This window comes from Clarias gariepinus, chromosome 26 (assembly GCF_024256425.1).
Source record: "Clarias gariepinus isolate MV-2021 ecotype Netherlands chromosome 26, CGAR_prim_01v2, whole genome shotgun sequence".
In the NCBI taxonomy this organism is placed as follows: domain Eukaryota; kingdom Metazoa; phylum Chordata; class Actinopteri; order Siluriformes; family Clariidae; genus Clarias; species Clarias gariepinus.
The window spans coordinates 5349206-5377049 of NC_071125.1; the positions used below are offsets into that span (position 1 = coordinate 5349206).

The 27844-nt window shown below is 38.1% G+C and overlaps 1 protein-coding gene across 1 annotated transcript; it reads left to right on the forward strand.

Moving 5' to 3' along the window:
* The first annotated feature begins 15673 nt into the window (after positions 1 to 15673).
* On the forward strand, positions 15674 to 24724 carry LOC128514359 (uncharacterized protein C1orf232). The gene is made up of 4 exons (XM_053488178.1): positions 15674 to 16081; positions 21072 to 21149; positions 21965 to 22074; positions 23910 to 24724. The coding sequence occupies exons 1-4, from the start codon at positions 16001 to 16003 to the stop codon at positions 24247 to 24249; spliced, it is 609 nt and encodes a 202-aa protein (XP_053344153.1). The 5' UTR covers positions 15674 to 16000; the 3' UTR covers positions 24250 to 24724.
* Positions 24725 to 27844: the final 3120 nt, after the last annotated feature.

The following is a 27844-nucleotide window of genomic DNA, read 5'->3' on the forward strand; positions in this document are numbered from 1 at the left end:
CGGTCCATAGAGAGAACCACCGTTCACAGGGTATGTTCTCTTTTTCAGACCTTTCTCTATTTTCTATAAACCCTAGAGATGGTTGTGCGTGAAAATCCCAGTAGATCAGCAGTTTGAGAAATACTCAGACCAGCCAGTCTGGCACCAACAACCATGTCACGTTCAGAGTCACGTACAGTACATCACCTTTCCTCCTTGTTCTGATACTCTGTTTGAACTTCAGCAGATCGTCTCGATCATGTCTTCATGCCTTAATGCATTGAGTTGCAGCCACGTGATTGGCTGATTTGATATATTGCGTTAACATGCAGTTGAACAAGTGTACTTAATAAAGTGTCCAGTGAGAGTATATATCAAGGTATGCATGCCAAGAAAGCTGTCAAGTCCAATCAAACTAATGAGGAAGATATTATATTTTCATATTTCCATGGGGAACAGTTTTACCAGAGGAACAGGTTTTTCAGAGGTAGTTATATCTAATGATCCAAAATAATATACCGCAAAAAGAAAACCAAGGCCTTGCCCTATGATTATGGCTTAGTGGTATTTGCATCACATTGTATTTGCCTGTTATAATAAATTGCACTGGCTTACATTTATAATTTATCTGCACAGAAATGATGATCTGGTACAATAAAACTGGAAGTATGGCCCCTCTCTTTTCCTTTTCCCATGCTCATTTACTCTGTTGTTGGTCCATTCAAACGAATATTTTTGTCCCTGTAGCTGTTTGTAGACTTCAGATTGCTACTGTTTATGCTATAAAACATCAGAGTGCACAAAGCCTGATTGTGAAACCCAACGTTCTTCTCAAGGCCAGGATAGCTAGGTGTTTTCCCCCTGAGTCAGCCATGATACAGCGCCCCAAGAGCAGATAAGGTCTAGGCCGTGCTCAAGGGCCCTGCGGTTGTTGTGTCTTCTGAGATGCTTTTCTGCTCAACGTGGCTGTAACAAGTTGTTACACTGAGTATCTGTTACTGTTAACCGAGCTGGATTTGTGTGAACTTTCATGCAAACCTCTCAGGAGATTGACAGTTTGAAAAATACTCAAACCAGCCAGTCTGAAACCAAGAAACAGGCCATGCTCAACATCAATTCTATTCAATTCTATTCAATTTTATTTATGTAGCACTTTTAACAATGGTTATTGTCTTAAAGCAGCTTCACAAAATTTTGCAAAACAAAAGATTATGCAAATGTGTAGGAGAAAGCAAAAAAATGTGTGTAGATCATAGTGATGTGATTGTGCCTGATGAGCAAGCCAAGGGAGATGGTGCTGGTGGCAAGAAGAAATTCCCTGAGATGGCAACAGGAAGAAAGCTTGAGAGCAACCAGACTCAACAAGGAACCCATCTTCATTTGGGTGATAATGGATAGCGGGGATTAATCTGCTGCCATACTGTGTGTTAGACAGCTGGAAGTTCAATATAACAGAAGATGTCTAAAGTCAAATTTCTGAGGTCACATTATCCCATTCTGTGGGAACACCTTAATGAATTTGTAGGTATACATGGGATTTTAAATACCCATGAGAATTGGTGGTTCAGTGGTAGGTTTCCCATGCAGAAGGCCTTGGTTTGGTTCCCATGCAATGCCCAAACCTCAGCCACTGGACACAAGCCTGGATAAAATTGGGAGGGTTGCTCCAGGAAGGGCATCCAGCGTAAAACCTATGCCAGGTTGTGTGATTGGATGGTCCACAAAAGACCAACAACAATGACATGTGTTCTAAATAGCTAAATGGAAAGGATAGGGTTGAAAATGTGTGCAATTAGATGCATAAGAGAACATAGTGGCAGTTGCAAGTCTGTTTTGGGTCTGTTGGTTATGAGGCACAACATGATGGCCATTTCATGTGCAAATACAGTATGATTCCCCATGCTTGTGAAACATTCCGAGTCCTGTGCCACCAGGGAAGAAAAAAGAAAATGCATTGATGGGGCAACTTAGTCATTTAGTACCTTCAGGTCATCAGCTGACTTTGTTTTATTGGCCCATAACGTTGCTGACCTGACCAACTGAAGCAACCCTAGATCTGAACACTGCCTCCAGAGGCTTGTGCAGTGGCATCGCTCTGGAATGTGGTCAACCTGAATTCATGAGACCATGTGAACCACTTTTTTCCATTACTGGAAAGACCTCAGGACTATCTATTATTTGGAGTAGGTTTATAAGATAAAATACTTTTTAATGACTTTTTTTTTTATTTTTTAAATGTAACAGCTTTGGACTATTTTTAGCTGTAGTAGGTACGTCATCAAGGTTACACTTAGATAGGAATAAAATTTACACGCGCACGATCCATGATGATCCAGTGGTGGTCTGAGATAGTTGCTTTCTGTGAGATAGTTGCTTTTTCTCAAATTAGGACCAGTCCAGTGCACAAGAGATAACTAATTTCTCTTGGTTATTTAGAATACCTATAACTGTAGTGGTATTTCTCAATACAATTGTAAAAGTGCACATCATTTTAAGATTGATGATATAAATAAGTTGTTGAAAGCGACAGCTGAAATCAGACCCTTCAATCGCGGATCCAATATCATAAGCCTGTTAGTTGGGCAACATGAAGCGACATCATCTCTTCCCCTCTGTGCCCTAGTGATTTATGTGTGACCACTGAATTATGTAAAACATCTCATGTAGACTAAACAGCTGTCGTGCCTTGGATCAAAATCTACATCTGTAGTTATTTCCGACAAAGAGAGAGTTAGGTCAAGAGAATACATGCCAAAGGGTTTTGAACTTCTCACTAGGATGTCATCGGATCATTATAGAAGCTTTTAATTCTTTTATTTATGCATCTGTTAATAGGAATTGCTAGAGGTTTAATACAGAAATCCGTTTTTGCATGTGCATGTTGAGCAGAATGATAGACTATAGTGGCTTTACTCTTCCTCACTCATTCTCTGTACTACTTATCCTGTACAAGGGTGTGGAAAGCCTGGAGCCTATTCCAGGAGACTTGAGGCAATTGGCGGGGAACACACCTCCATGGGTGGTGTGCCAGTCCATACCAGGGCACACAAGCACACACACACTCACATTCTTACTTCTCATAGGCAATTTGGAAATGCCAGTTATCTGCTGCCCTAGTCTTTGAACCGTGGGAGGAAACCGGAGGACCTGGAGGAAACTCACCAAGGACGTGAAGAACATACGACCTGCACACACACAGACCCGAGGCGGGAATCGCATCTTCGACCCTGGAGATGCGATACTACAGTGGTGGCTCTACATGCAGGCAGGTGAACTCAGGTCTACAGTCTTATCATTCCACAACGTTCCTACTGACGTTCCTACTGACGTTCCTACTGACGTTCCTACTGACGTTCCTACACTGTTAACTTTTGTCCAAATCCTGTGATATTAGAGAAATAAAAGAATAAAAGAAATAAATACATCGTTGATGACTATTATAAAAGTCAGGGAGTCTTTATACATGTCCTACATTCTATATCTGACTACAAGATCACCGGTTTAGTATATTTGGTTTGACATATATTGTACTTGACTAGTCAATGTGTGAGTGTGGGTGTGTGTGTGAACGGGATGAAGTGCAGGGACACCAGGCATGCAGTGAAACCGGTCTGAACCAAGTTTCAAGGCTTCTGGAACAAAAATAAACAAGGCTTTAGACCCCCGAGGGTCAAACTTGAGTCTTTAATTTAAACCTCATGGTACTAACATATACTATTGACCTACAAAAGGGCTGTAGATTAAGGAAACGAGTAAGAATTGAAATTCTGAGTGAAAATTGAAATTTAAATGAATGATTTAAACAACATTGCAACCGTGTTTTTTGCTTAAAATAAAGGCAACACTGATGTTTTCGTCCTTCACGTCCCAGACAATCAGTTTACAATCATACGATCAAATTGCATTTTCCCAACTCGCATAAAATACACACCGTTTAAAGGTACTAATCGTGATACTGTCGGAGTTTTACATGGCCATGATGGCACGCTGGGATTGTGACCCCCCCTCCCTGAGAGTCGTATGTCCATACCTCCGGCTCAGGTCAAAGGTCATATAGTGGGGCTCAAGCACACAAGGCAATAAAGGTGGAGGAGCTGTTTACAGAGTTTCTTTGCTCCTTGTTCAGTAGATTCAAATACCTGTCTAATGAATTTACTCTGTGAAGTGAGATTACCTGGAATAAATTTATTAATTGGATTAAGACAGACTGATAGAATCAGTAGTTTTGAGAGTCACTTCATTTCCAAAGATCTGTGGTGTAGTGCACGAGCTGAGCTTTATTGCTGTCGGGGGAATAACTTACTCATGACATCATCACCCCGGTCCTGTTTGTTGGAATTTGTGTGTAGACTTGTACAGTTGTAAGAGAGACGGTGCACACCACTGTGTAATGACAGTCATGCACAAAAACCTGGTTGTATTCCTATATATCTACATTTTGCACCAAGAAATCCAATGCATCCAATACGCATTATCTGCAACAGTTGGCAGAAGCTTACAAACCAGCTGTCTGACTGAGCAGAAGTTTTTCATTGTCAGGCCTGTGGCTGAGCCTGGGGTGTTCCTACAGTAGTGTTTGACGTTTTCCAAGGCAAAAGAAGTAAAGTATGGAAAAGTAGGGTGTGGAAACGGCGTGTCGAGCTGTAGTGGAATCTCGTCTTTACATGAACATGCATGTATAGTAAACAGTAATGACTTACTCCTGTCCATACAGCTACAGCTTGTGAGTTTGCGATAGGAGTACAGAGATAATATGAACTCTCCCTTCTCTTCACTTCCAGCTTCCAATGAGATAGTTAAGCTGTGTTGGTGATTAGCCGCTATTAATTCATTCATTTTAAATAATGAAATAACATATCGGCTGTATTTTGTTCCGAAGCATCAAATATTATTCATGAATGAATTAATTTCATACAGTAGCTATGAATAATAACTATCTTACCAGTTCAATTACTAACTGCCAGATTATTATTATTTTTTATTATAATGCTAGCCCTTTTTATTATGTCTGTAAATAATATTTTAAGAGTTTAGTCTGTTTATTGTAAGTGTAGTTCACAATTTCACTGTTTGCTATAAAGCAAATTAATAGTTAGACTTGTTTTCTGTAATAGTAGTCAATGATTTAGCCAGTTTGCTCTAAAGCCAGTTCATGGTTTAGCATCTTGTAATTCATGATGGTAGTTCATGAGTTTACTATGTTGATATTTTATAAGTAAATTAATTACAAGTTCTAGTTCATGGCTTAATGGTTAGCACTGTCATTCTGCACCTCCAGGTTTCAGGTTCGGATCCCACCTTGGGTCTGGTTGTGTGTGTGGAGTTTTCTGGATCTCCATGTGCTTGTTGGGTTTCCTCTCACAGTCCAAAGACATGCAGATTAGGCTAATTGGCGTTCCCAATTAGCCCGTAGTGTGTGTGTGAGTGTGTGTGTGTATGTGCCCTGCAATAGATTGCCACTCTGGGGGTGTACCCTGCCTCTTGCCCTGTGATCCAGTATACTTAATGATGTATAAGATGAAGCGGTGGTGGGTATATAATGTTATAATGATGTATAAGATGAAGTGAGTGAGTGTTGTGTAAGATGACATAACATTATCAGATGTGTTTCCTCGCTGAGAGTTCTTCCGTGACTGATTTTAAATGTGGCAGCTGCTCTCTCCTCATTATTGCGGAACAAGAGTTAGTGTAATTCATGACTGTTAGAACACCTGAGATGCAGAGTGATGCATATAGTTAAATGTACCAGAGCTGTTACGCCATCTATTATTAACACTCGAAACACTGGAATGCCTCTCATGCAATCAGATTACTCGTCGGAATGTAATATTTGTATAATATTTGTATAATATTTGTTTTTTTTTTCTTTCTCTACTACTAAGTAAATACCGCCATTCTATTTAAACTGCCTGCTTATGCAATTGAAGGATCACGCCCAAACCAACAATGCCAACAACAAAGGACTGTTTTGGATCAGGTTGAAAGCCGGGATTTTGCATAGTACTTCATGCACATGTTAAGGAAGTCTAACAGAGATAGAATTTAAGACACTGGCAACAGATATACTGGCTAATGTGGGCCAATTAAAATCTTTTATTATGTTACATAACATTAAAATTTGTATGTTGAATGTGCTACTATAAGCAGATACCTGTATATAGATATGCATAAGGATAAGCAATATACAGTATATCAAAGACAGTAACCTGGGAGGGATTATTAATCCAATCCAATGCAGGGCATATGCACACACTATGGGAAATGTTTTTGAATGCCAGTTACTCAACCTGCATGACTTTGCACTGTGTGAGGAAACCCACCAAGCACAGTGAGAACATGCAAACGTGCACACAGACCCTGAGGCGGGAATCGAACCCAGAACCTGGAGGTGCTAGGCGAAGAAAGGTAGAAAGAAACCCGAACGGCCCTTAAAGAACACTTCATCTACTTGCTAACTGTTTCTAAATTGTTCATAATTGTATCTGAACTGGCGAGCTACAAAGCTAACTAGCATCTAACACAAGGCTGAATCCCAAATCCCTTTCTATTACTTGATCCAGGGAACTAATTGTTGTAACAAGTAATTGTACAGCATAAAACCTGTGCCAAGTTGTGTGCGGTTTCAACAGTCCACTATGGTGACCTGTCGATGGGAGCACCTGAAAGACCAACAACAATTTAGACCTGTATCTAGTACCATCTCGCACAACCAAAGAACATAACCAATTTTGTTCATAAATGTCCCATCCATGACCAATTTTAAGGCTGCATAAATCTAAATTTCCATTTGCCATGACCATAAGAATATGCAAAAAGCTTTCAAAAAACAAATGAAACAGATAGCTGTCAAAATATTTATATGAAAATAAAAAAAAACATTTGTTACATTTACCACCATAAAGAGAAGCTGTTTCTATCTATTGCATAGAGGAGTCTCTTAATCAGGCTTTCCAGGTTTTAACTGCATTATCAGTACTACTGTAGAACATGATTCGCATCAGCAGTCCACTCAAACCTGGAAGACCTTTGTTTTGGAAAATGTAAACTGGTCCAGTTTTGAATTCTGTCACGGTCAGGGTGTGTTTTTTGTCAGCTATTTTGGGAAAGAACATTCGGTGCTGTCATTGAACCACTTTGCATGTATGTAAACAGTATATATACAGTACACCCATTCACATACATTTATATAGTATATATAGAAGTATGTATACCACTTTAAGCTGTAAATACATGAAGAGCTGCAGGACCTTGTGTAGCACGTTGCAGAGAATGACAACAGAGATCACTGTCAGTCAGACAGGGCTGTTATGTAAGGAGAGACTTCTGGAAAACAGACGAGACGAATGGAAGGAGAGAATATGGATAACTCATAACAAATACAATTTCTTTAAACGTCTTTATCCAAGCTATGCTGCAAAGGTTTCTCAGCTGTTTATGTTACAATGTATAAAAAAATATTGCTTTCATGAAGAACCTGGCATGTACAAGTACAATATATGGACAAATGTATTTGGCCAAACCTCTTAATTATTGAATTTGGGTGTTTCAATAAGGCCCCTTATTCCAAGTGAAGGTCAATCTTAACGCTTCACCAAATCAAGACATTTTGGACAATGCTTCCAACTTTGTGGCAACAGACAACATTCGTGTCCATTCATTCTGTAGATTATTTATGAGGTTAGGCACTGAGTCTGTGTTTCGGGCCAGTCAAGTTCTTTTTGAACACAAAGCAAGGACTACAGTATAAAGACACGGTTTGATAAGTTCGGTGTGGAAGAACTTGACTGGCCCTAACACAGAGCCCTGACCTCAACCCTATCGAGCACCTTTGGGTTAAACTGGAACGGAGATCGCAAGCCAGGCCTCCTCGTCCAACATCAGTGTCTGACCTCATAAATGTTCTGCAGAATGAATGGACACGAATTCACACAGAAACACTCCGAAATCTTGTGGGCAGCCTTCCAAGAAGAGTGGAAGCTGAAGCTGTTATACCTGCAAAAGGAGGACCGACTCCATATTGAAGTGAATGTATTTGGAGACAATGTCATTGCAGGTTTGGCCAAATACATTTGTCCTTATATTGTATAGTATGGATTCTATAGACATTGTGATGCTGGAATCTATTTTGAAAAGTTCATCAAGGGCCCATGATTACAAAAACCAGTGAAAACAAATAGTTGAGAACACAGTAAAGACAATATCCTAATTGATGAAATGAAGAAATAGCACATCATTACTTGTTTTCTGAATTAATATGATGTCTGTACACATGCCGGCGGGTGTATTTGAGATGCATATGATTGATGTGCATACTGTATGTGTGCATGGTGCAATGCAAGGTATTGTGCCCTGTTCAAGGGTGTATTAGTGATCAGGATATAATTGTTCCTAGATGGAAATCTCAAGGTTCGAATGCTCTTTACATTTACATTTAAACATTTGGCAGATGCACCATGTTCTGGACATTTTGTCCAATGTTTCATGTATGATGAAGTATGGAGCTGGTTTCTATCACCATCTAGAGGTGAAAGCTACACTTTGGCTATAAAACGTCATTTGTTGTACATAAACATACCGGCACATTATCTTGTGTTTTTTCCCGGTTCTGCATAATATACATATTTATATATATATATATATATATATATATATATATATATATATATATATATATATATAATTATTATTAAATTTTTTATGTCACAGCCAAGAGTGGAAAAAAAAGTTGTGAAAAAAATGCTATTTTTAATAAATAAAATAAAACTTTAAATTTAATTTAAAAAATAATTTGAACATTTAAACATTTAAGAAAATAATATATTAAAAGAAATGTGCACAAAAACATATACTTATTAGAAAATTAAATATGGTCTTGCAGCAAAATCAGAATAAATACACTGAAGAAAAAGACGTGTAACAATGTCAATTTGTTACTCATGTATTTTATGTAATAAAATCATCATACACTCAGTGTCTATAACATTTTTTTGTATTTCTCAGGTTACCAGGATTTCCATTATTACATAACTGTGTACCATCCAAGCCCAATATAACAACTTTACCTTGAAATATCTCACTCACTCATCGTCCACACCACTTTATCCAGTATACAGGATCGTGGTGGGCCTGGAGCCTAAACCAGCAGATTTAGGGAATGAGACGGCTTACACACTGACTGGGGCGCCAATCCATTTCAGGGCACACACACATACACTACAGGCAATTTTAGGAACACCAATTAGTCTAGCCTGCACGTCTTTTGACTGTGGGAGAATACCGGAGTACCCGGAGGAAACCCAGCAAGAACGGGGAGAACATGCAAACTCCATGCACACAGACCCGAGGCAGAAATTGAACCCAAATCCTAAAGGTGCAAGGTAACAGTGCTAACCACTAAGACCCCATGCTGCCTTACCTTGAAATATAATCTTTAAAACACTGCAAAGCTGCAAACAACAATGAAAAAAAAAAAACCTGCTTAATGTCTGAGATCTGTTCTGTGAAATTGGACATGGTGCAGTGTGGACGCTGTGCAAACACCGTATAACAGTACAGTAATTAGAGAGATAACATGCACCTCATGGTAATATTTTCAGTAAATGAAACAGAGATAACATTACTGTCTGATACTTATTGGACCATGTTATCCCAAAGTCATTTCTAACTTTCAAAAGCAATGTTGTCCTGATGTTGTTCCAACATTGAGCTTCACTGCAGAGTCAGTATAACTATATTACAACGGTGATCCGACAGAAGCGTTCCGGGTGGGATGCACTAATTCACAATTACCTTCCGGTCAGGTCACGGGTGGCTTAGTGGTTATGTTGTTGAACTGCTGATCACGAGATCTGGGGTTCAAACCCCAGCACCACCAAGCTGCCATTGTTGGGCCCTTGAGGAAGACCCTTAACTCTTGACTGCTCATACAGTATGTGTAGTGAGATAAATGTATAAAGGTGTCTGCCAAATGTCGTTAATGATCACTTGAAGAGAACCAAAAGTTCAAACCTAAACTAATGAACTCACACTGTGACATTTTAAAATATGGAAATGCATCTTCAGCTGAATTTTCACCATGGAGCAGGTTTAGCAGCATAAACAGAACAATGTTTGGGTACAAAACCTTATACTGTATGTACCAAAAAAAAAAAAGAGGATGGACATTTAACATGGTAACAAGTAAGACATCTAAAGGATTATTAGGAACACCTGTTCAATTTCTCATTAATGCAATTATCTAATCAACCAATCACATGACAGTTTCTTCAATGCATGTAGGGGTGTGGTCCTGGTCAAGACAATCTCCTGAACTCCAAACTGAATGTCAGAATGGAAAAGAAAGGTGATTTAAGCAATTTTGAGCGTGGCATGGTTGTCTGTCTGAGTTTTTCACAATCTGCTCAGTTACTGGGATTTTCACGCACAACCATTTCTAGGGTTTACAAAGAATGGTGTGAAAAGGGAAAAACATCCAGTATGCGGCAGTCCTGTGGGCGAAAATGCCTTGTTGATGCTAGAGGTCAGAGGAGAATGGGCCGAAAGATTCAAGCTGATAGAAGAGCAACTTTGACTGAAATAACCACTCGTTACAACCGAGGTATGCAGCAAAGCATTTGTGAAGCCACAACACGCACAACTTTGAGGCGGATGGGCTACAACAGCAGAAGACCCCACCGGGTACCACTCATCTCCACTACAAATAGGAAAAAGAGGCTACAATTTGCACGAGCTGACAAAAATTGGACAGTTGAAGACTGGAAAAATGTTGCCTGGTCTGATGAGTCTCGATTTCCGTTGGGACATTCAAATGGTAGAGTCAGAATTTGACGTAAACAGAATGAGAACATGGATCCATCATGCCTTGTTACCACTGTGCAGGCTGGTGGTGGTGGTGTAATGGTGTGGGGTGTGTTTTCATTTAGGCATTTGGCTGACGCTCTTATCCAGAGCGACTTACATTTTTATCTCATTACACATCTGAGCATTTGAGGGTTAAGGGCCTTGCTCAAGGGCCCAACAGTGGCAACTTGGTGGTTGTGGGGTTTGAACCTGGGATCTCTTGAACCGTAGTCCAATGCCTTAACCACTGAGCTACCCCTTGGCACACTTTAGACCCCTTAGTGCCAATTGGGCATCGTTTAAATGCCACGGGCTACCTGAGCATTGTTTCTGACCATGACCATCCCTTTATGACCACCATGTACCCATCCTCTAATAGTTATTTCCAGCAGGATCCTTTAGGTGGGTGTATATATATATATATATATATATATATGTATATATATATATATATATATATATATATATATATATATATTAAACATTCTTTTAGATTATACATGGTACGAAACACAACAGTGGCCATAGATGCCTGTATCTCTAAATAACCAGTAGAGCAGGGACGTGTTGCTTGTAACCCAAATTATATTACCTCATGAAAGACCTCATGAAAGTTCATTATTGGTTTGTTGATATGATGGTGTTTTCTGAGATTATTGTCCTGAAGCCTGATCCATTTTCTATGAGAGGATACTGTATATGGTCTGGCAGAGCCACCTAGTGGTGGCACATGGAACACTTACAGGATGTTCTCCAAGCATATATTTTATGCCAGCAAGATTCAGCCAGGTTTATTGATCTAGGCTAAGTGTAACAAAATAGCAACAGACGTGAGCAGTGCATCTTTTGGGTACTGTGGGTTGAAGGGTGATTCCTCTGTGGATTGGACTTGTCTGTCCAGTGCATTTCTGTACCCATGTTCCTCTCACCAGTTTACTGGTACAGTATGTCAGTAATAATGTTAACATGGTAATGTTTTGGATGATCGATGTATATTTAAAGCATTTGGCAGATGCCTTTATCCAGAGCAACTTAGAGACTTTTTTGGACTCTCAATCAGTTAATATACTATATGGAGAAAAGTATTTGGCTAAACCTGCAATGACATTGTATCCAAATACATATACATCAATATGGAGTTGTTCCCTTTTTTTTAGCTATAACAGCTTACTTCTTCTTGGAAGGCTGCCCACAAGATTTTTCTGTTTCTGTGTGAATTCGTGCCCATTTATTCTGTAGATTATTTATGAGGACAGGCACTGATGTTGGGCGAGAAGGCCTGGCTCAAAATCACCGTTCTAGTTCATTCCGAAGGTGCTCGATGTGGTTGAGATCAGGGCTCTGTGTTAGGACCAGTCAAGTTCTTCCACACCGAACTCATCAAACCATTTGTTCCTACAAAGTTGGAAACACAGCATTGTCCAAATTGTCTTATTCTGCTGAAGCATTAAGATTGGCCTTCACTGGGGATACGGGCCTGATTTAATTGAAACACCTGATAACAGTTTGGCCAAATACTTCTGTCTGTATAGTATACAGTATGTCCTGGTACTAGTTCATTAGGTCAGTAAGGATATCATCAGTGTACTTTCCAGTTGGAGAGGTTATATATCTAGAAAAGTGCACGGAACAACAACAACAACAAAAAAAAAAGTGCTAATTTAAGTACAAAGGTCAGTCTTTAGACGCCATACGAAGACAGTGATTCAGCTGTTTGGACATCTAGTAGAAGTTCATTCCAACAGCTAGTAGTCAGAACAGAGAAACGTCATGAAGCATACCATCTTGTACAGTATTACATCATTAATCTTGTAATTTTGGGTGGGTTTTCTAATTTGCAAGTTTCATACAGAGACAGAAATTAAACAAAATTGTGGTTAACAACAACCGAAGGAAATTCTCAGAATCTAGGATCGTCAGTTTTGATTGGTGCATCTCACATCTAACAGTAATGGAGTCAGATTCCCAGAATTGAATAGGTGCTCTGAATAATGCATCCAGCACAGTGCAACTTAACACTCCACATTACGCATTTTATTGGAGAGAGAGAAAGAAAAAGAGAGAGAGAGAGAGAGAGAGAGAGCGAGGGGGAGACACATGACTGCACACAGGCACACGTCTGTCTTTCCAAATTTAGTGACACTTACATCTGGGCACCATGTTCACAAAGCTGTGAGGTTAAAACAAGGTCTCTTGTAGCAGGCTTCCATTACGAAATGAAACTAAATCAGCCACATGTTCATCAATACAATATGTTTTCAGGTTCATCACTGATGAGGTTTTCTACAACAGTGTAGTATCTGTTTATCCATGTGCAGTACAGTACAATATAGTGCTTATACATCTATAACCTGATGGAGAGGTTAACTAGCTGGGGTAAATGGAAACCTTCGGGGTTCTGCATTTTTCATGTAGCCTGTCGCCATCTTCAGTGATCTTTCATTCCAGATCAGGTGGCACAGAAACAAGCGATGGGAAGACGACGAGATGGGTGTTATTTCACAAACATGGCTGCTTAAACGTGGGCAGGTTTCGATGCACTGAATGCAGGAACTATAACGGTGACAGGAAATGATACCCTCGATGGATGACTAACATGGTTCAAACCAAGCAAATAGTGAAGGTTTTGCAATTAGTCAGCATATTTACAACAAACACAGTAGGACAGTAAACCAGCTTTTTTGGATCTCTTATTTGGTGAACAGAAATACACGATACCATCACCATGAAGGTCAAGGTTAAATAAGTTACTTTATACTGTGTTACAAATAGGATAGGTATTATCTCAGCTCAAGGATACAGAAAACCAGACTCTTTTCTTTGAATTAAATGCGCAATATATTTTTTTTCTATCCAAGGTGCATTTTAGCTGCATTCCAAGAATACAGAGGGACCCTAACAATAAAAAAACATGTAGGTACTTGTAGGTACTATTCTGTAAATCATAAATACATAAGCTGGAAATTTTCATGATAAACTTTCCTGATTGGTCAACTGCAATCTGCTTAGAATAACCAAAGTTTTTTATTTTTTCTTTGTTGGAATGGATGATTTCTACGACTTTTACACACATGGTATTTCACAAAACTTTACACTATTAACCTCTTAACCAAATCCTTGTTTACTCTGATTTTGGACTTTTTCCTTTTGCTAAAAAGACATCTCGCAATAATTTCTTCACTTCTGTTTTTTTTTTTTTAGCTTCTTTAACCCTTTATAGGGTGCTCATTGAAACATTCTGAGAATTTTGTCAAAAGCTTTTAAAAAAGTAAAAGATACTTATGGGTATATGGATATATACATACATACACATATTTTTTTAAATCTGTTCTAAAAATATATATCAATATATCCATAAGTATCTTTTACTTTTTTAAAAGCTTTAAAAAAGCTTTTTTTTTAGAACAGATAAAAAATGTGTATGTATATATGGACACATTTTTTTTATCTGTTCTAAAAATATATATCCCCATATCCATAAGTATCTTTTACGTTTTTAAAAGCTTTTGACAACATTCTCAGAATGTTTCAATTCAAATACTTATGGTTATATGGATATATATATATATTCAGAACAGATTAAAAAAAAACGTGTGTTCTGTTCTGAAAATCTGTTCTGAAAGTATATATCCATATATCCATAAGTATCTATACTTTTGGGGAAACAAATATTATACCATATATGATCTTGATTTGCAATATAAAAAAGAAATAAAATTTATTTATGAACAAACTTATTTTAATTTTTTTTACAAATATGTGTTTTTTCCTTGAGGTGTCAGTAATTAAGATACTGGCACTGACACTGACTCAGATTGCAAAATGTGATTACAAAATGATACATTACAAAATGTGGTTGTTTACCCAATTAAGGCTTAACGGCTCAAAATGTTCTCAAGAAAAGGTGACACATCATATTTCTAGGTCACTAGGCCTCTCGGGTGACTAGTTCCCTCCTAAAAGGTTGAGGGCTCGTCTAGGTTGTCTCATATCATTTCCATAAAAAAAAAAAAAATCTTCCAGAGAACAGCTGCAGTTAAATTGTAATCACATGGCACTAACACCAGACAGCCGGCGGTACTATAACTAATTTATGTTTCATCTCAAGACCGGCAGTATGTTTTTAGCACAAGGCACAAGATCTAAATGAAATCGATTTCAGTTGCACATTGTAACATTAAAATAATAATAATGTGGAAATGATCAAAGGGTGGGGTGCAAATACTTATGCACATCAGTCTACTTATGCGCAGCATCACCCTAGTGTTCTATTATTGTTCAGTTTAACCACTGAGAACTATACGGTAGAACTATGATTGAGAACTATACAGTACTTACCTGTACACTTATTTTGTTATACTTACACTTTCATTCTCTAATTAGACAGACTATGTTTTTCTGTAATTGTTTTATTGTTTGTCTCATTTGCTTTCATTTAATGTCACTTTCCCATTTTCTTAATACCTTATTGTTTTTAAGTCAATATAACGTGTTGGAGCAATTTGGACTAGACAAATCTTTGCAACTCTCTGACAAAAACTTCTTTCTTCTTATCGCACGTAACATTTTGTTAACACAAGAGGTCAGATCCAAACCCACAATCGCGTGTACCAGCTGAATGTACTGTATATACTTAATCTTCCTGAAACGTAACAAGCGAGGGGTTTGAGTTGCACAATCCACATCCACCCAACAATGGAAGCTCCTCTCTCAAAAGGAGCAGCTTAAATATTCATAAGGTAACCCATACCTGTTTCCAGGTAACCGATGCTGGACTCTTGAACCGTGGCAGTGTGTGTGTGTATGTGAGGGAGAGATCGGTGCTGTAGCTGTTTTTCACATTCTGTGCTTTAAACAGTAATCCGGGGCTTCTGCAAGCAAACTCGAACAAGAACATGAAAAATATCTGATCTGGATTTTGGACTCGAACCATTTACACCCCCACCGCCACCCTCACTACCGCCACTACCACCATCTTTGTCCACCTGTAGTGTTTAAAAGTGCTTTTTTTCTTTTTTAAAGGACCACAGATAGTGTTAAATTGAATGGAATTCAGTCCAGGAATCCAACATCTGGAATATCCAAAGTCTGGAATTCAGTCGATGGTGGTTTGACTGGACACTTAGGGGACTGATCATTGTCGATTCTGGCTTTGTCTGGGGTTTAAAAGAAAAACAAGAGCATGAATCCACTGTGGAAAGTGTACAAGAGCAAGGTGATGAAGACCATCAACCCTGATGCAGAGGAAGAGGCTGTTGAAGAGGTAATGTTAGACCTGACACTTACGGTAAACCTAACTGCAACAATACAGTGATATATGTCTGGAGGTGAGGGAAAAGAAAGCTATTATAAAGACGCAGAAAACATTATATCACAGTAAACCCAAAAACATTGAGAGAGGCGGTACATGACTAGATCTTTACTCTGAGTTCCTGGACTTATCTCAATAGGTACTTGTCTCACTTATCTGACTTCTGTAAAGCTGCTTTCTTTTATATCTTTCAGGATTAACTGTTTTAACTATTAACATCAGAAGAAATAAATCCAAACCCGTAAATTACAATTTTTATATAAAATACATCTCCGGAAAAAAGGAAAAAGTCTTATCTTACACTTTACTTTGTAGGGGGAAATTTAACTTTTAGTGGAAAAACTACATTATTTTTATAATAGTTCACTCACTGCCACACTAGTATTAAAAAAGTTAAGCTAGTAGCATAGCTACTCATCAGATGTTACATGCTAACAATGTAAAAATACAATATATATAGTACAATACAGCATTAATGCATCACTTTCCTTTACAAACAGAGCCTTCTGCTACAACTATACCACTGACCACAGGGCTTCATTATGCACAGTCGTTCATAATGGAGCTATATGAACTGGAACGAGTCCTCCAGGAAGTATCCGGCAGTGAATTTACACAGAACTGAATCGTAATATAGAGCAAGAGAGCCTTTCACTCCTTAACCTTCTAATGCATCGCACTACTGACATGAACACAACATAAGTAGTGCTACAGTCACTATTACTCTGGAAAGACATTGAGAGAAGGAATGCAACAGGTGGGTCAAACGGCTGCAGGTGGAACGCAGCAGATGCAGGAATGCGACCCAGTTCTTTAAGGCCTGCAGTAATTTGATCTCGAACAGGGGCCCGGCTTCAGATGCCAGTTTACTGATTTAGCAGGGACGAGGATTGACCAGGCGTTCTAACACCAGAGCGCTGAACTTGAGAGAGCTGACAGATATAGAGAGCACCTGACATAATGTCAGTATAATGCTCGCTTAGAAAATAGAACATATGCATCAAGGCTATTAATTACCTTTATAAATACATTACAATTTAACAAGGGCGGCAAGGTGGCTTAGTGGTTAGCGTTGACAATTTGCAACTCCAAGGTCGAGGTTCAATTTCCACCTCAGGGTCTGTGTGTGTGCATGGAGTTTGCATGTTCTTCCCGTGCTTGGTAAGTTTCCTTAGGGTACTCCGGTTTCCTCCCACAGTCCAAAGACATACAGATAAGGCTAAATGGCAGTCCTAAATTGCCCGTAGAGTGTAAATGAGTGTGTGTATAGGTGTGTGCCCTGCGATAGATTGGCACCCCTTCCAGGGAGTACCCCACCTCATGCCCTAAGTATCCTGGGATCCAGGCCCACGCAACTTTGAATACAGTATAAAGTGCAAATCATAATTATGATGATAAGAAAATCATAATTTCATGCAAAAAAAATAAATACATTTTCACACTCATTAAATTTGCTTGTAGAAATCCATACAGAAAACTAAACAAGCATCATGTCAAAATTCTAATGAAGCAACAGCAGCGGCTAAAATCCATAATGTTGATTTAACACGTTCAAAGTTCATACGAGTCAAACTGGACTGTAGATTGTTAATTTAAAACTCTGGGTATAATTTTAACACTCTGGGAAGATTGTTGTGAGCCAGGTATTTTTTTTTTAGCTTTAGGTTGTTTTAATTTTTCTATTGTTAAAGTAATATTTGGGGGTGATTTCTAAGCACCCATGCTAGCATTAACCTTGATGACAAACACTTTGTCATACATCAACAAAAAAGTGCTTCGGTAAATCTATGCTAAAAGCAGAATTTGAGATTCTAAACTTGCCCGGTGGAGATGGGTTGCTCAGTGGGTAAAGTGTTGGCTTCCTGGTCAGAATGTCCTAGGTTCAAGTCCCAGCACCACTACTGTATGTTGCCACTGTTCGACCCTTGAGCAAGACCCATAACCCCTTAACTGTCTAGATGTACAATGCAATGAAATGTAAGTCTAAGGATTTCTTTCTTTCTTTCGTTTTATTTAATCTTTCTTTGCTTTTTTATCCTTTAGTGTTGTTGTATTTTGATGCACCTTTTTTGGAGATACCTTCCCGAATTGTGTTCTGTACAGTTGCAGTAAAGGCTTTCTACTTCTTCTTCTGAAAGCAACTCTAGTTAAAAGCATTATTACTGTGCTATACAATTTTTAACAGAAGTTATACCAAGTGTGACTTATTGCAAAGTAGAATACAGTAATATAAATAGTATAGTAACATACAGTGTATATTTCTCATATTAATCTGTGTCAAAAATTATAAGTCACTCCTTAATATATAGTTAGGAATATATATTAACATTTTGTATTGTGTTTGTCTTATACACAAGCCCTTTTATTTATTATGATATAGATGCCAGTGATTATCCCTCCAAACTGTGACTCCATGTTTTTGTCTGGTTACGTTTCTTATTTTGTCTCGAGTTGGTGTTGAGGTACGAGATCAGATCAGTGCAGGTGTTTTGTGGAAGAAAAAAAAAATCCAATATTTAATTAAATTCAAATTTTATTTGTCACATACACAACCATACACAGTATGATATGCAGTAAATACTTATACGACTGTTCGTGACCCGAAAGGGAATAATAGAAAGATATTACCACAATAAAAAAAGAATTACGTTAAAATGAACTGATTTATTTCCTATGGCTGTTTTATTTCTCTTATACCATAGTAATTTTCTAATGATTACAATTTCATTAATTAAAACATAACAAATCACATATTGGATTAGATTTAACTTTATTGTCACTGCACATGTATGGCTTGCTCATCAGGAACTATCTGATCATTTTGGTTTATACACATTTACATTCCATACAAACTTAAATAACTCTTTTGATTGTGTAAAGCTGCTTTGCGACAATGACACTTGTTAAAAGCGCTATACAAATAAAATTGAATTGTTACAAGGCAACGAAACACAGTTATAATTTGCAGTATGCAGTAAAGGAGTTATATTAGTAAATGCAAATGATTATAGGCAAACCAAAATAACAAAACCACATATAATATAACAAATCAGAAAACGCAACAACATATCCGGAAACTAAATACCAAATGAGGAAACACAACGACAATTCACTCAAGCCGGAAAAGGTAGGTATAGTTCGCAAATTAAATTCTTATTGCTGATTGGACGAGACATCTGTCACTCAAGACATACAAGAAATACTATCAAGTGAAGTCAGTTAAAGCACATTTAACACAACTTAGTTGACCAAAGTGCTGTATATGAGTGACAGGTGTCTCGTCCAATCAGCGGTAAGAAGAAAACAAGCCAAAAAAAGGTAGGTCTGGTTTGCGAATGACATTCTTATCGCTGATTGGGCGGGACATCTGCCACTAAAAATCATCAAGGCGAATATCACTCGCAAACCACACATAGGCATGTTGATTCTCACCGCTGATTGGACAAAGCATCTGTCACTCAAAAAACACAGGAAGTATGTGACTAGTCAGATTTGAAGGTTTAACGGCACTTTTTATATATGTTTTCAGATTACACTCCTTTACTGTAACATAGTACCAGGTAAATGCCAGTGACAATGCACTTACCTGAAGGAAATGTGACTACAACTCAGATTATTTTTTAAAAATATATCAGAAACATCCAAAAAACTGACTGACCACCTTGTATAAATAATAACAAAACCATCAATGTCAGATACGATAAAGGATTATTTCCGTTTTTAAAAATCTGAAAGCGCTTAAATAGGCAAACTCCTAGATTATTCTGTGTGTTGTATAATCATCCAGAACCACTAGATGGAGGTATTTCTATTCTAGCCAACTCTAATGCTTGAGGTTACAACTCATTTCTAGCTCACACCCAAATCCACAAAACCCAATCCAAACAGTACAGTACAGTCAGCAGATTCTGGTGGTGAAATGCAGCATGGTTTGTGGTGTTTGGGGGCACTTTGCTTAAAATCTACATCAAGATAACTTTATTAGTCATATACGGAATTCACAACACTCCAGTTAAGACATAACAGGTCTAACCTGAAGACAGCCACATGTACACCTGCATATATCAGTGAGGCATAGTATATTATATATAGTGAGGAAGATATGACAATATGATTTTTTATAAGGCAAAACCATATGTTATAATACAATCCTTTGAACATAATAGGGCGTTCAAGTCAAACCGGGACTTTTGATTGTACAGAACTGTTAACTTTTATTTTTTCTAAATACTCCCCTGCTATTATTAATGCATTTATCGCAGTGTTTCACTAGTGCTTGGATACCATTAAGGTAGAAAATATGCAAGAACCATGATCAGACTGTCTGCATTACATCTGAAACCCTAGCCCCTCAGGAACTCCTTTAATGATGCGTCAAGTTATTTATTGATTTTCAAGGATCAGGCGCTCCAGTCACTGAATGTTGACAGGAATGACTGCAGTGGGCTCATTCGGGATGTTACAGCCTTCTTTACAACGCTTGCCTAACAGTCTTATCACTGTACAGTGTTGAAGTCTTGAAAGATCGGTTTTACGTCTGATTTCATTACAAGTCCCGGATTGACTTGAACGCCCCTCATGTCATGAGTAATGTATTTTATTTTACATGCCGGAAAAAAATAGAAAGTATTTTTACCTTCATTAAACACCTACTGTATATATAGAAAACTTTTTTGTAATGTAGCTTGACTGGTGAGGACGCACTGTGAAATGAGAATTAAGTTTCGATGACAAATTTCACACAACTATATATGGGCCATATGCTGTGACGAGCAGTTTAATGTTGCGTTTCCATTGCAGAGCTGTAACTGGAGTTGAGTCATGTTGGAAATCTTACTGAAATTGGCTGCACCCTGCTGAAACCCCCCATTCCTCTATCTAGATCTGCCAGTGCTGTTGTGTCTCACCTTCACTCACTGATTTACCTTTGTGTGTACTGTAGGTGTGTGAGCCAGTGGAGGAAATGACTCCAGTCCAGCATGATGAAGGACCAAGTGCTGTGTCTCAGCTGGCAAAAAGAGTAAGAGCACATTCCTGGCCTACAGACAATTCAACATTAAAGACATTTAGCAGTCTAATCATTGTTATGGCGGGGAAATGTGCAGGGAAGATGAATGTGCTAGGGCTGGAATGAGATCATAATCCTGTATTACAGTTTTCAGTGTGTTGTTGTGTATGTGTAACTTCGCATTTTGGAAGCAAACAATAATAATTGTCATAAAACAATGTAAGGGGTTAATTAGAGAAATTGCTAGAAGACATTGAAACCCTATTTGTAGTCTTATTTCCCATCTTTAAAGGAGCAGATTGTATTTGGCGCCCTCTGCTGCCTATAAGGTGAAGTACAACTATAATTTAAGCAACAACTGAACCTTCACACATTGAAAAAAAAATACAGTGGCTTGTTTGATTGCCTTTTAAGGAAAATATCCTGCAATAGCATGGGTCTAGCCAAGGGGGCGGGGCTTATTTCTGGGCCAGAAACATGCAATCAGCTATTAATGAAGAAACTACCTATATCCATTGCATGGTATAAATTTAAATGACATATTTTATTGCTGGAAATAATAAATGATCTATCTATCTATCTATCTTGATTATCACTGCATAATTATTAAAAGCCTTTTTTTATAATTATACCATATTTATTGATATATACAGGTGAATGCCTATGTCATTATGTATATAATTTAATAGGCTTATATTAATAATAGCCTATAAAAGAACAGTATATGGATAAACATGTACTATATGGAACTACAGGTGCTACCTCACTTTGTGTGACTTCACTACTGTATGTGTCTGGTTGAAATACCCCTGCATGTTTTCCCTCAGGTGCAGGGCGTAGGGACGAAGAGCTGGAAGAACATGACTGCTCTATTTAATAAAGACGATGAGCACCAGCTCCTAAAGTCTGAGACTGAGAGTCAGCCTGTACCGGACCAGTAAGTGATTTCACACAGTTCACCTCCATGAAGTGTCTAAAGCCAGTTCAACATCTGCACTTGTAAAACGCATAGTTTGGTATTTCTCCAGACTTAGTATCGCCAGATTTAACCTGTGCTGATGTGACTACGCTGAACTGTTTTTGTCAATCAATCAAAATTGTAGCTCTGTGAATCCATCCATCATACTATCAGGCGGAGACAATTTCAGAGGCCCAGATGGACAAGCATTTGTCAATTAAAATGTGTTGCTTTGTCAAGGTTGGAGTCCCAGAATATTAGGTTTTCAAGGAGATTAGAATCTCTAGCAGTGTCCCTGGCTATTAGTTAACGAGTATCTTTGAGAAATGATTTCTTGCACTCAATGCTAATACAATGCACTAGTTTGTACTGTATGAGTGGAGGCCAGGGCTTTGCACAAGTATTCAACCCCCTTTATCTTAAACCTTGAACCTCTACAAATTAAAGCATATAGAGAGTAGGACATGATTATTTTCTCACAGGGTGCAATCACAGGGTATACTTTAAAAAAAAATAATTTTTTGGAATTTATATACAGTACCTGTCAAAAGTTCGGCCCCAAAGTAGTAGTAGATTATTGGAGATTATTTCAAATACTGGAAATTTAAAAACTATGAAATAGCACATATGGAATTAAGAAACAATTAATTAACAACAACATTCAGTTATTCTTTTATGACACGACGAACAGTATTGTCAAGTGTACTTGAAAAACCCATTAAGCACCATGATAAAACTGACTCTCATGAAGACCATCAAAGGAAAAAAGACCAAGACCCCGAGTACCATGAAAAAATATTTAAAAAGTAAAATCCAAAAAGGTTTTTTGTAATTTTTCCCACATTTGTCACACTTCATCAAACACATTTTAATATCACACAAAGATTCATACAAAATGTAGTTTTTAAATGATTATTTCATTTATTAGGGATGGAAGCTGTCCAAACCTGCCTGGCCCTAAGTAAAAAAAGTAATTGCTTCCAAAAACCTAATATTGCTTGTGCAATCAAGCATTTGCGATAACTTTTGCAACAAGTCTTTCACATTGCTGTGGAGGAATTTTGGCCCACTCTTCTTTGCAGAATTATTTTCATTCAGCTACGTTGGAGGGTTTTCGAGCATGAACGGTCTGTTTGAAGTCATCTCAATCAGATTTCATTCTGCTGAGCCACTCCAAAACCTAAATTTTATTATTAATATTATTATTATTAGCAAATCTTCTTTACAGCAGTGTACCTCTGCTGCAGAGGATAAGTTCATTTAGAGTTACCAGCCTCAGAAACAAACATCATTGTGGGAAATTCCTTCCCAACTTTATATAACTACAGAAACACAAGAAAACAGAAAGTTGATTCAAATTGAAACGAATCCGGAAAAGAAAAGAAAAAGTGTATATATATATATATATATATATATATATATATATATATATATATATATATATATAAAATCTTAAAAAATAATAAGTAAAAAAAAAAAAATATATATATATATATATATATATATATATATATATATATATATATATATTCTTTAAAATTAAAATTCTTAAAAAATAATAAGTAAAAAAATAAATGTATACAGTTTTATAAAATTATTAGGTATAAAATTATTAAGTTAAAGTGCACCAAATTAAAATTTTGATTGCACTCCGTTGCAGCTGTAGTTTACACAGTAACTACTGTATGCTGAAAAGTGCATGACGGTGTCTGTAGTGCAGCCAAAGCACACGCTTGCCCAGACTCAGTACTCACGTACTCTGCTCACTGCGCTGTGACATTACTTTTAACCCGACTCCTCATCTCTCTCTTCAGCCCACTCGCGGTGAAGCCAGAAGAGCCGACACGAGCCAGCAGGCGCAACACGGGATTCTGGGATACCTTCGCCACCAAGTGGAACCAGGCAGCTGCTATGAAACAAGCTGAGGCAGGGGAGGCGGTCTGTGAGGGTGGATCCGATGTGAGGAGTCAGGAAGAAGGGGATCATGCAGGAGTGGAGAACACAATGGGGGAAGATGGAGGTGGCCAGGGCAACAGCTTCTCCAAATACGCCTCTCTGGGCGGGGGCGATGATGACGCACCTGCCTTTAAGTGGAACTTTGTGACCAGCAAGCTGGCTGAGCTGAAGAGCAAAAGCATGACCAAGAGCAACTAGCCATCGATGTAGGAGAATACCAGAGACAGAAACATGTATTGAAATGGGTAGAATCTTGTCTGTGTCTGGATTGGTTGCTCTTTCTGTATGAACCTGATTCATCACAATCTCTTTTCTGGCTTTACTTGATGTATCGCTGCACTACACACACATAGACACACTCACACACGCACACACACACACACTCTCTTCAGGGAATTCTCAATCACAATAGGTTTCTGATGGCCATCTTATTTTGCACTCCAAGTATAGTGTAGTGAGATTTAATTCTTGATATCATTTCTGTGGATTCTTTTACCTTCAAATCATCTTTTGCACCTGAAAAACTGTCAACTTAAACAAGTCATCTTGCACTTGATCTATTAACTACTATATAGAACTATTAATTCTCTTAATATTTATTCATTTAATAAGTAGCTACTGCTTCGTGGGCTGTAGTGGAGGAGTAGTGGTTAGGAATGTCGCACCACCGTGATCCGGGTTCCGGGTTGGATAAAAACATATGACATCATTATTTAATTAATGAATCAGTGTTAGCTTTTGGTTGTTTAGTGTTTAGTTTCTAGCACTATGGCCTTGCACCTCCAGGTTCCAGACTCGATTCCTCCCTCGGATCTGTGTGCATGGAGGTTGCATGTTCTGCCTGTGCTTGGTGGGTTTCCTCCAGGTTCTCCGGTTTCCCCCCACAGTTGAAAGTCATGCAGATTAGGCTATCAGGTGTTGCCACAATAGCCCATAAAGGTAGTGTGTGTGTGGCCTGCAGTGGTTTGTCACCCTGTCCAAGGTGTACCTCGCCTCGTGCCTTTAGTCCCCCTCGCGACCCTGCAAAATGCCGACATAAAGAGTTAACACTAAGCCTTCTTAGCCTCTTCCGTTGGAAACCAGGTGATCTGTACTGACAGAGGTAGAATAAAGAAAAGATAAAAAGGGTGAACTGATTAGTTGGAAAGAAGGAAATGTTAAATTTTGCACTAATTAATGTAGTCCTTGTCAAATTTCATGAGTTTCCATTAAATGTTATGGCTTACACTGTACGTATAAGCTCAACTGAATTAAGCAGCATTAGCACCTAGGTAATAAAGTAGATACGGTGGCTTAGTGGTTATGGGGTTTGGGTTCGATTCCTGCCTCGAGGTCTGTGCGCATTGCCATCCAAAGTCCCTCGCTGGACTACAGAGGTTCCTAGATGGATGGATGGAATACAGTAGATAAGGGTTTCTATTTAATACATCAACAAGCTAGGTACTGTAATTTCCAGTTTAGTATGCCTGTAGTAAAAATATTTACAATTACATTTATTAAAATAGCAAAAACAAACAAAAACAAACAAACAAACAAACAAACACTCTGTGAATCATAATACCTGCTGGTAGGCATAAAAAAACTTGTAATGTAACAGTATAAGTACAAAAGAATGCACTTTTATTGTCCGGGAGGAAAATAGGATTATATGAGTTCAGAATTTCTTCTTTTTTGTGCATGTCCTATTTCCTTTCTGGCTGCTTCTAAATTCTGTTTGGTCTTATATATGAAACCAGACACAGTTTCTGTCTCTCTCTCTCTCTCTCTCTCTCGCTATCTGTGTGTGTGTGTATGACCGAGAGCCTTTTTCAGGCAAACCTAAATGCCGATATGTGAACATTTGGGGAACGTTGTTCTTATAATAGTGCCTGCTGTAAGCTGTTTCGCACTCTTGTGTACTTTGTTGAATGCATTGTTCTGTCTCGCTCTTTCAACATCCTACAACAACAAAAAATGTAAAATAAAGACCATATAATGAAGTATAAGATTGTTTTTATTGTTTTATTTCAGCCTCATTTCACTTCTAAATTTCTGAAATTATTTAAATTTTACAGAAGTAAGCCATCTGCCCTTTAGACCCGTGCCTTCAGTGACCTCAAAACAAATAATCAAAAACCATGCAACTAAACTGCTGTTGTACATTAAATACTGAACCTCTGTCTGTATTGTTAACCATCTTGCAATTTATGTAGGCTCTGATATATATTATTTCCAATCAAACGTTATATCCGATATTACAGGATCTTATAACTGTGTTCTGTCATTCTGTGCAATCAAAAGTCCCAGTTTGACTTGAACGCCCCTCGTACTTGAAACAAATGTGTTTCCGGTACACATACAGTATTAAAGGTGAATAATAAACGGTGAGAAGTGTGAATAACATCATATGACATCCTGCAATATATAGAAATATTAATATAAAACATTTTATATGATTTTATTAGTAGACACGGTTTCAGCTTGTGGGGAAGTGTGTGTGTGTGTGTATCATTAAACACACAGCTGGAGTCTTTATTGCATATGGTGTATAGAAATGTGAGAATCTGATTCAGCCCATTTAACAACCGCAAAGGACCCAGAGAGCAAAGCTGGTAAAATGTAATTAGTGCTCATGTACTGAGATCTAATATAAACTTTTTAGCTAACTTGCTAGTCAGTAGCACGGAGCTTTAATCACAGAGTCACTCTTATAAAGAATTCACAGAGCAACAGAACAGTTAGGTCATCAGACTCGATTCTGATTGGCCAGAAGCTGTTGAGACATCTTCTCTCCCAGCAGCTCTGACAGCTGTATTCTACTGTTTCTATAATAAAAGCTCGTTTACAGGGACGATTGAGATTATTAATCTCTTTCTCAATACACAAAACGATCATCGTCGTCTGTACTGCTTTATCCCGTGTACAGGGTCGCAGGGGCCTGGAAACTTAGGGCAACAGGCTGGGTACTCCCTGGACAGGATGCCAATCCATCAAAGGCATACACACACAGTCTCAATTTGAGAATTACCTTGTATGTCTTTGGACTGTGGGAGGAAACCGGAGTACCCGGAGGAAACCCACCAAGCACGGGAAGAACATGCAAACTCAGAGCCGAGGTTGGAATCAGACCAAGACCCTTTTTTGCTTTTAGTTATAAGCATTTTATTCTTATTTTAATTATTCAAGCATTTTATTTTCTCTATTATTTCTTGTATTTGAACCAAAATATGTTTTAAACAGGGATTGAACAACTTCTGGTCCTATCCTGGTCTTTAATATCAGTAACTGTTCTTTGGTAAGAAATGTACTTGAACAATATACTCCTTACAGTTTTTATGTATGTGTGTATAGTATATATTTATTTATATACACCAATATATATCCATATAGTATATACAGGTGTACGGTCCCCGTAACAATATATATTAAATACTTTAATTCAATGACAAATGACTCCAGGAATTGGACGTCTTGTAGAAAGCACACTTTTCTGCATGATTTAGCTCCATGAACACCATGTCTACCCATCTGTCTTTCTTTTTCTTCTCCTATAATCATATTTCATCCCTCTCTTGTTCTTCACTATGGCGTGTTTATGTCTTGTCTGTTCTGTCACTCCTGTCTCGCTCCATAAAGGAATCACCCACCGCACTGCTTCACATTTACCTGCAGTTATGAGTCAACCATAATAAAAACAAATTCAGCCCTGGTAATAGACACACATACACACAGACGTACCCTGCAGCACCTGTGTGTGACAGAGCGGCGTCTGAGAAGGCACTGTGAGTCATCCATGAGAGCAGCAGGTCCATCT

What these genes read in the sequence shown, in the direction of transcription:
- LOC128514359 (XM_053488178.1), top strand. Translation starts at nt 16,001, where the DNA reads ATGAATCCACTGTGGAAAGTGTACAAGAGCAAGGTGATGAAGACCATC. An exon ending in TGTCTCAGCTGGCAAAAAGA is followed by an intron (nt 21,150 to 21,964) that starts GTAAGAGCACAT and finishes GTTTTCCCTCAG; the next exon opens with GTGCAGGGCGTAGGGACGAA. An exon ending in AGTCAGCCTGTACCGGACCA is followed by an intron (nt 22,075 to 23,909) that starts GTAAGTGATTTC and finishes CTCTCTCTTCAG; the next exon opens with CCCACTCGCGGTGAAGCCAG.